The sequence below is a fragment of the Nymphaea colorata genome, chromosome 10, assembly GCF_008831285.2.
Source record: "Nymphaea colorata isolate Beijing-Zhang1983 chromosome 10, ASM883128v2, whole genome shotgun sequence".
Classification (NCBI taxonomy): domain Eukaryota; kingdom Viridiplantae; phylum Streptophyta; class Magnoliopsida; order Nymphaeales; family Nymphaeaceae; genus Nymphaea; species Nymphaea colorata.
In genome coordinates, this window is record NC_045147.1 from 10,336,142 (window position 1) to 10,352,125 (window position 15,984).

Below are 15,984 nucleotides of genomic sequence, written 5' to 3' on the forward strand. Positions count from 1 at the left end.
CAAACGCGACCGAAGGTGGCATCACTATAGCATCTTCAGTGATGCATTCAGTCTTGTAGCAGAATAAACTATTGGATTATTCTGCTAAACTAATCATACCCTGAGTGTTGAAGAACTCTAGCCAGGTTCGTCTCCAAACTTCAACTCGATGTCATTTTAACGACAAAAGAACACCACACCAAGAAAAAAAAATCATTACAAAATACATAATATTCAGCATCACAGTTATTCCTGTAATTAGCTATTCATGATTCACGCACAAACTTTGGATCACAAACCCGTGAAACGCATCTCATGACTCTTGGACATCTTTCCGTAGGCATGTACATTAAGCATGAAATTATTTAATGAGGACTAATGAATCATTAGGGACTCCATGAGTCTAAGTCCACCTATCACTGTAACTCAATGCAACTGCTATATTTTTGAGAGGCAACCCAATCGTGTGAAGCTCTAACATCAATAAGTCTGAGTTCTATGATTAATTAATACTTAGAATGGCCCCTTTGCATATGTAATAAGGAGACTTAGGATTGCTTGGACTTATCAAGCTTGGCTGCGCTCAGTCGGGTAGAGTTGATATAGTCTCTAGGGCCATGATCTGGTAAGCCAGGGATGACCAGTCCCACGCATCGAAATAAGAGTTGGAACCATCCTTCTTCATACTCCTTCCCCACCACCAGTCCAATGAAAATGCCCCTAAGGATCTCCCAAATTGCATTCACGAGCTTGGGGACTACGTACATCAGTGAAAAATAGTTCTTGTTTGGCTCTTCATTCATCATCTGCACAAAAAGCAAGGAAAGCAAAATGTATCATTACACAGCCGAGTATCCAAGCACTGATAATCTTTGGAAAGCCTAGCCAGGTAATATTGCAAAATAAAATCCTTGAAAAGTATGAATGCAATATGGAACATTATTAATATTGTTTCAGGAATCTCTACCAATATTTGGGACAAATTTATGGAATAGTTCTTGCTTTTAAATGATTAAGTTTGGATTATAAAGAAGAGTTAAAAAGGTTCGTGTTTGAGTTGGGGCTGGCTTTCGCACCAAGGAAATTTGGGAGTGAGAAGCAGGCAAGATAGTTGGAAAGGCAATATTTAGAATCAACACGCTCCGGACAGGCACACTATTTCGTCTATATTGCCTGTAAGACTGCTTCCAACTCATGACAAGCTTAGAAATGGGTTTTTTTCTCTTCCTAATTACAATTGTTGAACAAGACAATGTTCAGCATCAACATGCTCCGGACAGGGCATGTTAGCTGCTCTATTGTCTAGAAAGAGGGGCTGGTCTCTTCTTTTCCACAATTGTTTTTCCTATACAGAAGTGATCATATTACGATAGGCTGTCAGGTGGCTGGGGTTGTTTTATCATTTTGGCTGAGGGAGGAATCCGCTTAGGGGTCATTTAGTAGTATGAACATTATGTTAGTATTCTTTAAATATGCACAAAAGGCAGGAGCAGACTCATAGAACATTGGTTTCCAGTATTTCATATATCTATTCCAATCTTTGGGACATATTTATGAATATAACACAGATTTATGTGGCGACTGATTGCAAGAATGTAGCGGTTCTTTGGAACTCAGTATTTCATAACTGCATTCCAAAAATGAATGGAACAGTACATTCCAAAGAAAACAACATCCCTGTAACTAAGCGCCTTTCCTGCTCAATGCCGAGAAAGAATTTCAGCTATAGTACAATCTTAACATCAATCTCGATGAGGATAGCTGGCATAAGTGTTTCCAAATCGCCTTTTGTACACTGTGATTACTTCTATAGAATGACGATGTTAAGAGGCTGGAGATCAGGTATGGAAAACATGTCAAGGGTCTAAACCGGAGGGAAGAAGAGAAATGGATTGTTAACACCTAAAGAAGAAGAAAGGACTGTGACCATATTGTTTCCGCGGCCAGCAAAATGGAATGGAATTTCTTGATCATATAGATAGATTAATAGTTAGAGAGAGAAAGATACCTTTGGACGGTAGGTGCTGCTGTAGTAGACGCAAGCCCCGAAATGTTTAAACTGCAGGGTTCTATCATCATACGGTACCCTGGGAACCATGTCGTTGCAGTACACGAATCTATAGTATCTGGGAGGAGCGCCGTGCTTCAGCAGCACTTTCTGCATGTAGTCTCCGAACTTTTCGTCCCCCACCCGGGGCTGCCCGAACGTGTACACTCCCGCTAGCTTGTCCACCAATTCCTGCTCCTTGAACAATACCAGCACGGCCGGGAAGAGGATGGCCAGCGCCCCACCCAGGCTGTGTCCTGTCACAATGAACTTGGCATCGCCATTGTCGCTCAACAATTGCTTCAGCCTGTCCCTGATGGCGTAATAGGCAAGCGGGTAGCCGACCTTTTGGCTGGAAGTTATAGGACGAAATGAATCGCCGTGTGGTTCCACTCCAAGGGCTGTGAGGAAGCCTTGGTGCACCTTGCCCATGGGAGGTATCTCGTACCAAGAGACGCTCACGTCTGTGCACCAGTCGTAGGCATTGAAAGGCTCTGTGCCTCTGAATACCACTGATATTAGGTTACCGTCTCGGAAAATGAATGCTTGCGTTGATGCCTGTTGCTGGTCCTCTGAAAATTAAGCATACGAAAGTAACTGAGTGTTTCCTAGCTAGTATCTAGTTCAAAAGGGAGATGCATGAGTTTGAAAATAACATATACATACAATGTGCAAACAATGATATTAGATCGGATTCGAATTAGGTATATTCTTTATCATATCTGATTTTTTTTATGTTCACATATTTTGATTTGTGGTCAAATATATTTGACATGATAGGGTTTTTTTCTTTTCCATCTGAATTTAAATCAGAGTTTTAAGACAACCGGGTTGTCAACCGTATTTTGAAATGTTAAAAACCAAGTTTCGAAGTATATGATATTTGATATAAGATATTTATTTGGAAATGACATTTTCAAATCTGAATCTAAATACAATCAAATATTTATTAGTACACATTTTCAAAGATGTTGTTTCTTAAACCTGAATATAATCTGATTTCTTAATCGAACATTAATTTTTTTTTTATTATAACTAACTTCTTTGAAACAGTTCAATCAGATATCCCATCAGAATATGAATATGCGATTTATTGCTTATTTACACATTCAGTGTCGAACTCAGATTTGAGTATGGATAAGGAAAATTCTATACAATATCTTAATATGATTTTAGATTCACAATCCAATTATTCGTACCCGACTTCTATTCTCACATCCAAATCTCTGTCCAGCTTTTAGATGTATAACTGCATCCAAACCACATTGTAACACACTAAGAATGAAATTTCAAAATATTTAGATCGCATATAGGATATTGTTTGAAGATGACTGCAAATTTGAATTCAAATCCGAGTAGAATATAATATTTATTAAAAATAAATTCAATAGAATGTCATTTTTTAAATTCAAATTTGATATGAATTTCTTAATCATATGTTTACTTTTTTTAAGAAATGTAGTATTTTTAAAGCAGTTTTGTTGAATGCCCAATCCGAATCGATCCATTGTCATGTCTAAGTCCGACGACTGGACATGGGAGGAGGCAAGGGATCGGCCAGGGCCATCCCCCGCCACCGCACCCATCCCCAAACCCCATTTGAATTGTAAAAGAAAAAAACAAACTATTACTTATAAATTTTAAAAAATTTAGTTTAACATATATATATATATATAAATATATATATATATATATTTGAAAATTTATGATTTGGCTCCCATTAAAATTTTAATTTTAAAATTATAATTTGACCTTAAACATGAAAAAATGCCAAGGTCCACCTCGCTAAAGACAACCAGCTCAGTCAGTATAACCATCATTATAATTGCTGTCGTGGCAGAAGACTCTGCCATTTACGATTATTAGTGACACAATGGATCGTCTTGTTAAAAAGAGGAAGCTGACACCAATATCCAGTTAAAAGTAAATTTGAAGCATTTACGATTATCAGTCACACAATGGGCCGTTGAGATCAAGTTCTTACCATTCCAACAGTTGAGGAACTCCACAAACTCCATCTGGAAAAAAAGAAACCGAGAGATTTAGGTCAGGCACCGACATAAAGTGGTTTTTCTTAATGCTTCCCCTATTGATTCCTATTAATTTTTCTATTTTATCTTTCGTTTTCAGTTTCTCAAGTTTATCCGCTCTTTTTTTTTAATTAGATCCATCCATTAACGTTAAGATTAAGATGCATTAATGGGTGGAAAATTTGGAAGATCATGGGAACTTCAGTTCTTATCTTGGCAGTAGGATGAAATACTAAGAAAGTGAATATATATATACATATATATTTAGATGAATGGATGGACCAATCTAACAATCCTACACCTAAGCTTTTAAGAGTCACCCTCTATCTAATCTAATCCAACATGATAGTTTAAAAGAAAAGTAAAGACAAAAAGGCAATGGACATTTTCGTCATTTAGTATTATTTTATACCTTTTTATCTTTGTGTTTCTCTACCCTCGTTAGTTGGTTATGTGACTCTACATCACCAAAGTCATTATATAGGACCGTCAATATAAAGCAGATGGATAATTGAAAGAAAAACAAAAAGAAAAATGTATGGACTAATATTATATGATGAAAAAACTCATCACTTTTTTCTCTTATTGTCCATTACGATAGATTATACAGTCTTAATTAAATGGTTGAGTGATTATATATATATATATATATATATATATATATATATATATATATATATATATATATAAAATTCTTCATTCATCTAAATAGATGACTGGACGAATCTAACAACCCTACTCTCTGGTCTCTGACTTTTAAGAGTCACCCTCTATTTAATCATGACCGTATGATCCTCTATGATGGTTTGTTAAAAGAAAAGTAAAGAGAAAAAAGTGATGGACATTTTCATGATCTAGTATTATTTCATACCTTTAACTTTGCCTTCCTCTGAAATCTTCATATGCTTTAGATGGACTGCCTAATTAGTTGGGTGAGTGACTCTTGATAGCTAAAGTCATTATCTAGTTGTCCAAAGTCACTCAGCCAATTAACTGGGACCAATGATATGAAGCAAATGGATGGTAAGAAAAACAAGAAAAAAAAAGGTGGACTAATACTATATTATGAAAATGTTCATAACTTTTTTCTTCATGTTTTTTGCTTAATTGTCCATCACGATAGATCAAACGGTCTTAATTAGATGGTTGGGTGATTGTAAAAAGCTACATTCACCATTCAAATATATATATATATATATATATATATATATATATATATATATATATATATATATATATAAATATAAATTTTTACCAATACTTTTTTATAGATAGAAGGGTTTCATGTTTTTCTTTCTCTTCTGTATCGATGAAAGAACCATCGAAATGAATTAGTGATTAAATGTTGGATGTCGAAAACCCTAGTCACCTATAACCAATGGCCTAGCCACATTTGGGTTAACGAGAGCAGTTGGCTACACATACTAGACAAATTGGTATATTACATATTGGTGCATAATAGTCATTTGGTATACTTTTGAAAGTAAGTATGTCAAAGGATCAAATTCAAACTGGATGTCATTCTTAATATATTTGTTCTTTCCAATTTTAGCGTGTTTGTATTCAAATATGAATGAAGAAATGTCCATGCTAGATCTGAATCTAAAGTTAAATTCACAATCCAAACCAAACATTACTTTAAATGTATGTATCATGACTATCACTTATCCAACTTTTAAACCAAATCCGAACCGCATTAATATATGTTTATTTAAAATTAAATCCAATCAAACATATATTTATTTGAATGCGAATCTGCTATGACTTCTTAATTAGATGATATAACTTTTTGCTTAATACCCAATCCAAATTGGATTATTGAAATTCATATTTGACAGGTTTAATATTTTATTTTGAGTACTATGTACCTGCCATCTAGTAAAAATTTCCTACCTCAATTGCTGTTTAGAACAACTTGTGGTTGAGTTTTCAAATTAAACACTTCATAGACAAAGGAGGACAAGGGTGGAGCGGAAAATTTTTAACTAAATGGTACTAGTGATAATTTTATGGGGCATAGACATGTAAATAAAAGAAATTGCTCTAACGTGTCAATATAAAAATAAGTGTCACTGGTTCTGTGTGGGGAATTGCCCACACCTACCTATAAGCGTCCTAGCTAGGCGGACGAACCACCATTACATCTTTCTGATGACATTTTACGAGAATCTTTTGACAAGAAGTCCCGAAAATGCTTACAAAAGCGTCATAAGTTCAAGCAATAGCGACGGTTATGCTGAGAAATTAAGTAGCTAGATCGTTACCTTCCATTGCTCGCTGACTACATTACGAATGAAAGCGGCGTTCTCATATGCTATCTTGGCAGCCATGATGGAAAGAGATGCCTGCGACATGCTGTCTCCGCTCCCCTTGTAGTAGTGATCTCCCAAATCTGTACGGCTATCCATGTGCCCAAGCATCGTTCTGAAATTTGGAGACTCCTTGTCCGGGATAACAGTGTTCCCTGCACCATTTACACGCATAACCTTTTTATTTCCTTCTTTTTTGCTTTTAAATTATTTTGGATATTTAAACCTTTGTCTAATTGGTCTTCAATACTGTTTAATTTTTTACTTGAGTCCTAGCGTTACTTTTTATACCTTTACTTTACATTCAGCTTATTGTATTTCAGGCATCCCATTGCATTAATCAAATAAACAACCTTTTTCTTGTGAAAATAGCTCAAATCTACAAATTAAACCAATTCGAAAGCATTACGTATAATTTTTAAATAAATGATTTTGTCAATGAGGGCCAATCATGCCCCCACCCACTCTCTCTCTCTCTTCCCCTTGTTGATTCTCTCTCCCTGTTGATTTGGTGATGCCTTGTCAACACATTTTCCCTTTTAATGAATTTCTATTATGGCTCTTTCTCTCTCACCTTATTAAATATTAAAAATAGCCTTCGCTTTTTTTGGTAAATTCATGTCAATTTGATATGAATTGTCCTTTTCATAATTAAGGATGGTTTTTTTCTTGAAAAAAATGTACGTGTGTGTAGAGAGAAAGAGAGAGGAGGGATGGGTGCAGCCACAATCCTAGTGGTCCTCAAAGTCCCCATGACCTCACTCTCAGTCAGGGACAGAGCCAACGAGTGGCTCCCATGGATTTTGGTCTCACCTTAAAAAAAAAAAAAATTAAATTATAATTTTTAAAAATTTTACTTGTCTTATATAAAAATTTTAAAAAATGATATTCCGATGCATGTCAAAAATTTTAGAAACTTTAATTTGGTCCCCATAATAAAAAATTTCTAGCTCCACCTCTGCTCTTATCTTTGAACGCAAGTCCAACCAGTTATGCCACATATTGGTTGGTGAAAGAGAAATAGACAGACGGCAAGGACAAAGCCAGAAATTTGTTTATGGAGCACTAAATATATAGGTAACAATTTTTTAGTTGGCCTTAGGACAGTGACCTGAATCTCGTTGAAACTAATCTGTATAATTAAACTTAATTCTACCTAAATTCAGTCATTAAAAACAAGGTTTTGAAATGGGTTTGGTGGGGCAGGCAACTCAACCTCCGCCTCTGGAGACGAGGGGAATGCAATCACAATCCCCGGAGAGAGAGAGAGAGAGAGAGAGAGAGAGAGAGAGGTTGTAATTGTCACGAAGGGGCGTGTTTGATTTGAAAGGAAAAAAATAAACATGGTGTAGTGGGACAGTGAAATTTCATAAGTTCGCAAAACAAACACCAGTTGACAGTTACGCTGAAACATCTGCTTCACATATAAGCCCACCCCTTTCCTAAGGTTCCTTCCCCACGTCATAGAGCGTGAAAAAAGTCCACGTGGTACATGGGTTCAGTTGTTCCCACGCAAACACAAGCCACCGTGTCCCAGTAGGCAAAATTCCTCACGGTCACAGTGGTTCCAAAAATCACCGGAAAGTAATATCTTGCCGGCCGGATCAAGAACAATAATAATAATAAAAAAAACACACGACCTTATGATAGCAATAATTTTCTGTATTTATTGTACTCTCAAGACCCTCAATCTTGCAATCGATTGTGAGGATCGATGTAGTCATGAAATTGAATCTCCAACAATGCGTTAGCTTGTTTAAAAAACCTTTCAACCTCCGGTGACGCTTAGATGAAATCGTAGATCATCGACAACGAAGTAAATGAAAAAGAGTAAATAAAGGAAACGAGATGTAAGAACGCATTTTCTTGATCTTTAATTTACCTCGTAGACGGTTCCAAATCAAGCCAAGGAGGCCACCGTTCTCTGAGAAAAGGTTCAGTGCAAACTCAAGCGCTTCTCCGGCGGACGACAGTGGGCTCTTGACGAGCATCAGAAACTTCTGCGCGAGGATGGACACGATCAGAATCCAACGCTGAGCAATTGCCAGCATGGTTCCCTCTGGGCAGACCATGAAATTGTTCTTATTGACATTCTTGGAGAAGAGGAGGTGCACCAGATCCCACGCTCCGCCTCCTTTCGGCCGGAGTAGCAGATGGTTCCCGTTGTAGCCGATCCTGGCCTTCGCCTTTGTGGCCATTGCTGCTGCTACGATGGCAGGTGGCTTTGCCTAAACCGGTGCTTATATTGAGAGACGGCCATTGGCCGGCATGTGCATAAAGATTATGTCCTAACACGAAAGCGAAAGTTGTGTTTCCAAAAGCTGGAAAAACCTATTAAATAAGACAAGGAGAAACGCATTTATTTTCTTGTCTCTCTCTTTCTCTCTACTCCATTGAATAGTGTTTTGGACTCTTCGAAAAATGGTTTCTCCTTTGCAAATAACTTTCATCAAAGTTAGTATATAAATGGTAGTGTATGAGTATCATATATATTGAATGTTGACTTTGAATTTTAAAGTTGCCCAACCATCTAATCTAAACCTTTCGATAGCAACAGGCATTTTTGCAAGCTAATATCAGTTCATTCCTTATTTGTATTTCAGTCATCTATATGTTTCATATGGATGACCCTGGTTGGATCATTAGACAAATTTGGATAGTTAGAATCAATATTCATTCAATATATATAAACTGAAATTATCTGGATTTCTCATGGATACGGTCTGATGCAATTCATTCATCCATATGGATGTCCCACGCATGCATAAGGAGACATCTGCATGGTTACACGGTTGTAGAATTTCACTAATCCTATATATATATATATATATATATATATATATATATATATGAAGTTTTAATATCTCTTGTATCTAAGCTCAAAACCCAAGTTCCTACATATTGTCAAAATTGTTCTCCCAAGTTGAATTTCAGACGAAACCGGATGTAGATTTAGTAATCGGATTCAAACTTGGCCATAATCAGATTCAAAGATGGCGTGGACAACTGTACGGAGGTCACCAAGGGATACCGGTGAGATGGCATGGTTGGTAGGTGAAGGTGAGCTTACCTTTTCAAGGGTGACGAAAGGAATGGTTGTTCATATTTCGCTTGCCAGTACTTTATTTGAATGTGTCAAAACAGGCTCACAAAATCTTCCATTCCCTTGGTCAAATTCAACAACGTGACTTGGAGTATAAGGCTTCTGCCGTAGTCGTTATCATACTAATACAGATGCAATTGATTTAGATCCAAAAACGTAGCCAAACCACACTTGGGGCAAAGAAAAATTGACAAAGTCTGTTGATGCTACGTCCAACTACTTATGTACGCGTATTTGATTTTGCCAAACAAACCCAAGGGTGTATTTGATGCATGGATTAGTAGTAAGCTCTCTAAAGACAGTGTCTTTAAATTAAGATAGACATGCCCTAATCTTGTCATATGAACACAATAGTCACGAACCCATCAAAGAGGTCGGCGGATTATGTTACTAAATGCACCATGTTCATTATTGAACGCCTCCTTAGCCGCAGGGGCAGAGCTAAGGTAGGGCTCGCTTGGGCCCTGGCCCCACCTCAAAAATTATAAAACAAAAAATTACATGTAAATTTTAAAAAATTTCGCTTATTCTATATAAAAATTTTTAAAATGATACTTCGTCCTTAGTCAAAATTTAGAAACTTTAATTCAACCCTCCTCATAAAAAATTTCTGGCATTGCTCCTGTCTAGCTGAGTATATAAGCCCCAGGAGTTCAAGTTGATGTTTCTTGGATCACTTTGGTTGGAAATTAAAAAAACTCGCATACAAATGAAACTTACTTAAAGCATCATAATTATATATTGTCCTAACTAAATATTCCTGATTCACGCACAAACTTTGGATTACATACTATCAAATGCATCTCATGGAAGTTTGACGTCTTTCTGCAGCAAGCTTACACATGAAATTATTTAATAACAAAAGGCTAGCTAGTGCACCGATATTGGGGAATCCAAGAGTCTAACTCCACCCATCACTTTTTTACTCATACGACCATACGCCGACGCAGACCCAGTAGAGTGTTGACGTCCAACATCTTTCTCACTTCAATTTACATGCATGTAATAAGGAGACTCAGATTGCTTGGACTTGTCAAGGTTGGCTGGGCTGAGTCGGGTGGAGTTGACATAGTCCCGGGGGCCGTGATCTGGTAAGCCCGGGATGACCAATCCCACACATCGAAATAAGAGTTGGAACCATCCTTCTTCATACTCCTTCCCCAACACCAGTCCAATGAAGATGCCCCTAAGAATCTCCCAAATAGCATTCAAGAGCTTCGGGATTGCATATATCAGTGAAAAGTAGTTCTTATTCGGCTCTTCGTTCATGATCTGCAAAAAATGAAATGCAAAATGTAACCTTAGCCGAATCTTCATGCATTTATAATCTCCAACATGTAAAAGTCAGCAGGAAATATTGATATGTGGCAGTGGCAGAGCAAAAATTTTTCATTAATGGGGCACTCGTGCAGGTGACACAACCTTGGTGTGGACCCTATATGTAAATTTATAATCATAACAATGTAAGGTTGACACATTATAATAATTTTTTTATGGCCTAGTGTGGGCAGTGGTCCACCCCCAACCAATAAGTAGCCCTGCTACTGATATGCAGTTGAAATCCTTAAAAATATAACAGATGTAAGTAGTTGCAAGCCAAAGAAATGAATTAAAGAGTTGTTGGACTGATAAAAACTAAAAAGTCATTGCTAAAAATGAAAAGTTGTCACAAGGATTAACAATGATTTGTGGTTCCATGATGGTTTTATTGTACTTTTATTGACTGATTTTTAATAAAAACGAAACGTTAAGACAACTGCTTGTATTGCCAAACTTTCCACTTTCATCTAGATTCACCAGGCCATTTAATGAAAGTCGTCCATCTAATACAGATGCAGATGGATAATTGAGAGAATAACAGAGAAAAAAATGTTAAAACTAATACTAGCTAGATGTCAAAAATGTTCATCACTTTTTTATTATTATTTTTTTTTATAATACTAGCTTTTTTTCTTTTAACCGATAAGATTGATTAAATCCATTTGATTAGATAGTTGATACTTAGTAGACTCACCATTTTATATATATATATAAATAAATAAATAAATAAGAGAGAGAGAGAGAGAGAGAGAGACCTTTGGATGGTAGGTGCTGCTGTAGTAGACGCAAGCCCCGAAATGTTTAAACTGCAAGGTCCTAGAGTCGTAGGGTACCCTGGGGACGATGTCATTGCAGTAAACAAATCTATAGTATCGAGGAGGAGCGCCTTGCTTCAGCAGCACTTTCTGCATGTAGTCTCCAAACTCTCCGTCCCCAACCCGGGGCTGCCCGAACGTGTACACTCCCGCTAGCTTGTCCACCAATCCCTGCTCCTTGAACAACACCAGCACCGCCGGGAAGAGGATGGCTAGCGCCCCACCCAGGCTGTGTCCCGTCACAATGAACTTGGCATCGCTATTGTTGCTCAACAATTGCTTCAGCCTGTCCCTGATGGCGTAATAGGCAAGCGGGTAGCCGACCTTTTGGCTGGAAGTTATAGGACGAAATGAATCGCCGTGTGGTTCCACTCCAAGGGCTGTGAGGAAGCCTTGGTGCACCTTGCCCATCGGAGGTATCTCGTACCAAGAGACGCTCACGTCTGTGCACCAGTCGTAGGCATTGAAAGGCTCTGCGCCCCTGAATACCACTGATATTAGGTTACGGTCTCCGAAAATGAACGCTTGTGTTGATGCCTGATTCTGGTCCTCTGAAAGTTACAATAGGAACTGAGTGATTATAACAAAAAACGAAGTTAGAAAACTTGGGGACATCTCAGGTCCTCTGTTGCACCAACCTCACAAAGTTAGCTTATGTTAATATTTTGATATATATGATTGTTATACGTACAGACCCACATAAATTAAAGATACTGAATAATACCTTCATGAAAAAAAAAAAAAGTTCAGCTAGTGCCCTGATCGCTCCACTTCTCTCTCTCTCTTTCTCATATTCTCTTTTTCATCTTGTCAAGAGGAGGCCCACTGGCTTCTCTTCCACTGTTGCCGACATGATTGGCATGACACCACTGGACCGGCTGGTCGGGGACAATGGGGAAGGAGTCACCATGGATCTTCCTTTGATCTACCGTAAATAAGGAAGATATATATATATATATATATATATATATATATATATATATATATATATATATATATATATATATATATATATATATATATATATATATATATATATAGAAAGAGGGAGATCACGGCTTGAGGAAAGAGGGATGAAGGAAGGAAAGAGATGACAATTCTGTTATGATTATGATTAATTTTTATGAAGTAGACGGTCTTGAACCGAACCTAGTTATGAATGGACTTGTTTGATTGGAAGAAAGAAATTTTTGTAAAAACAAAAAAGAAAATTAAAAGACTGAAAAGACAATTCTTTACAAAAATTTGAACAACATTCCCTTTTTTTTACTGCGTACTTTTGTGGTGTGCACCTAGTGGCGCACGCAACTAAATTCTTCTTGGCCGTTGTGGTAGAGAAATTGGTGCTTACCATTCCAACAGTTGAGGAAATCCACGAACTCCATCTGAAAAAAAGAGACCAACAGTCTTCAGTTAATATCCATCACTTTTTTTCCTTTGTTTTTTTTTGTCCATCATGATAATGGCCTTACAAGGACAAGGAGCAAGGGTCCTTATTTGTGGGGCCAGCAGTGTCCGCCAACAACAAGGGTCCATGACAGGTCGACGTCGTATTCTCTCGCAAGGGCAATGGTGATTTTTTTAGTTTTTATTTTTCAGAAAATAATTTCAATATATGAAAGGTTAATTCATAAGATAACTGATTATTTTAAATTTTTTTCTTTTGTAAATATGAGCAGCTGTTTGTGACTTCATTTGAGGCAAAAGCGACGGTTCTGCAGATAAAGGAGCAAGATGCAATGAAGGCCTTACCTTCCATTGGCTGCTGACAACATTACGAATTGAAGCAGCATTCTCGTACGCTATCTTGGCAGCTATGATGGAAAGAGATGCCTGAGACATTTTGTCTTCACTCCCCTTGTCGTAGTGACCTACCAAATCCGTTCGGCTGTCCAAGTACCCAAGCACCGTCTGGAAATTTGGAGACTCCTTGTCCGGGATAACAACTTTCCCTGCACCATTTAGACATGAACGTTAATCTCTCTAGTTTGGCGTATGAATATGTTATCTACCTCATAACTAATTCTTATTTCATTTTTCCTTTTATTTTTCATAATATATGTAGGCGTTTATCTAATTAGACTTCTGATCTACTCTTTGATTGTTACTTGAATCCCTCTCTCATGTCATGCAAAAGCTCATAATTAGTACAATATCATTTGAATCGTTTGATATCTGATCAAAATGAAAGGTATGTATGTAACTTGAGATTCATAGATTAGAGATGCAAGGATTACAAATTCATGGTGTAACTTGTGTATCTATCATTCACAAAATCTGAGATCTATGCCATGAAAAACAAGAACAAGTTGTCCTGGTTTTTGTTAACTATCAGTTCGATGTAAAAATCGATGGACTTACTTACCCTTCTTCTTCGAAAGATTTACTGTTTGCTTTTACCTCAGACATGATGTTGGAGACGATTGGAGATATCTGAGAATCCCATATCAGAAGATTCGAGGTGAGGCCTCCGCCCATGTGATAAGAAAACCCAGCGTTTCTTTACTGGGTTGGTCTCACATAAAAGGTATTTTAGACGAGCCTCAAATCCAAGATATAAAGATATCAGACACCACCGATTATCTTGAAAGATGTATATTGGACATGAACACAACAAAGGTGTTCAAGTGCCTGAAATTACTAAGTTGGCCCTAACACAAAAGAAGTTAAAAAAAAACACACAATCTTGCAAAAATTTTACGGGCAAGAGTGCATGGTTTTAGAATTAGTGTCTCAAGACACACAATCTTGCAATTAATCGTAGCATCAATGCAGAGATTAGTGTCTCAAGACACACAATCTTGCAATTAATCGTAACATCAATGCAGAGATTAGTGTCTCCAGAGTTTATTATCCCAAGCAGGTTCAATCCGTCGGCTCCATCTGGCATCATGATGGGACTCGGCAGACAGATGCCGGTTCGAGATCCGGCAGATCGTCTGCGCACTGGACTGAATCTACCTCATGAAAGGAAAGAAGCATATCGGATATTAAACTTTTGGATTCATTTTAATCATAAGGTGTTTAACTTCGCTTCATATACAAACACTTTCAGAAAACCTGCCAACCTTTCCGGAATTTTGATAGAATTGCAGATCACCAAACAAACAGAGTAAGACAAGGGAAATGAAGAAGAAGAAGACAAATAAAAGAAAGGAAGAAAACCATGCAAGTTTATACCTCGTAGAAGGTTCCACATGAAACCAAAGAAACCACCGTTTTCCGGGAAAAAGTTGAGAGCAAACTCTACCGCTTCCCCGACGTATGCCAATGGGTCCTTAACGAGCATGAGAAACTTTTGACAGACTATGGAGACGATGAGAAGCCAACGCTGAGTAATTGCCAGCGTGGTTCCATCGGGGCAGCCCATGAACCCGTTCTTGCTAACATGCTTGGAGAAGAGAAGGTGCAACAGATCCCAAACGCCTCCGTCTTCCGGCCGGACGACCAGATAGTTCCCGCTGTAGCTGATCGTCCTGCCATTGCTATTTGTTGTGGCCATTGCCGCTCGCTCTACTGCTATGAGAATGATCGCTAGCAGCTTTTGAGTCGTAGTGCTTGAGACTTGATAGCTTGAAATGGTGCATATATAGGGAGAGGAGTCGTCATGTGGTTGTCAAGCACTCAACCCCTACTGGTTTAAGACCTTCTACGGCGGTATTACACAATACATGGCTGACAATGGCGGAGTCGTATGTGGGCATGTATGGGCCATTGCCCACGCGGTGTTACAGAACTGCTTTATTTACATACGAATGTCGTCAACTATTTGAGTATTCCCTTGTTTGCTCTTAAGGGGGTCGTGTTTGTTTATGGGAATGGTAATGAAATGTTTCATCAATTTGCTTAAAAAATTAGATGAGACCTTCAAAAAATATGTTTTATGAAAATTATGGTTACCTAAGAAACGAGTTTTCTGAGCAGCTTTCGTGTCTGGTTTGTTGTCTTTGGTCACAAGACAACAACCAGGAGGAGGGCAAAACTCAGTTTTCTGTAGAACATCAGGGGAGTAATAGATCTTCATGTTTCGTGTGAAAATATAAGTTTTGTCAAAGCTGGGTTTTTAGCAATCCCAGTTTTGATGTCTAACATGTCTGGCTAAAACTGATTTTTAGAAGTGAAACTACACATTTTTGCCTCCAAGACGCCGTGTCATTCAAGCAAAAGTCTAAGAGATTGTTTGTCAAATATGTAAGTGTTTGATGAATTTGTTAAAAATATTTGAATAAATTTATAAATAACTAGATATAGTATTTTATGAATCTACCCAAACTACAAAACATGAAGGAGGCTAAATTAAAGTTTCTAAATTTTGAGTGAGTCCAAAATATTATTTTTCAAAATTTTGATACATGAAAAACAATTTTTTTTTAAATTTACA

General features: G+C 37.5%; 2 protein-coding genes across 2 annotated transcripts; both read right to left on the reverse strand.

The window, feature by feature from the left end:
* Positions 1–170: 170 nt before the first annotated feature.
* Positions 171–8,652, reverse strand: LOC116262819 (triacylglycerol lipase OBL1-like). Its single transcript, XM_031642326.2, has 5 exons — positions 8,248–8,652; positions 6,321–6,520; positions 4,011–4,044; positions 1,988–2,598; positions 171–785 (listed from the first exon to the last, which is right to left on the reverse strand). The coding sequence occupies exons 1-5, from the start codon at positions 8,561–8,563 to the stop codon at positions 528–530; spliced, it is 1,419 nt and encodes a 472-aa protein (XP_031498186.1). The 5' UTR covers positions 8,564–8,652; the 3' UTR covers positions 171–527.
* Positions 8,653–10,171: 1,519 nt separating this feature from the next.
* LOC116262030 (triacylglycerol lipase OBL1-like) lies at positions 10,172–15,274 on the reverse strand. The gene is made up of 5 exons (XM_031641037.2): positions 14,784–15,274; positions 13,356–13,555; positions 12,955–12,988; positions 11,544–12,154; positions 10,172–10,740 (listed from the first exon to the last, which is right to left on the reverse strand). The coding sequence occupies exons 1-5, from the start codon at positions 15,103–15,105 to the stop codon at positions 10,456–10,458; spliced, it is 1,452 nt and encodes a 483-aa protein (XP_031496897.1). The 5' UTR covers positions 15,106–15,274; the 3' UTR covers positions 10,172–10,455.
* Positions 15,275–15,984: the final 710 nt, after the last annotated feature.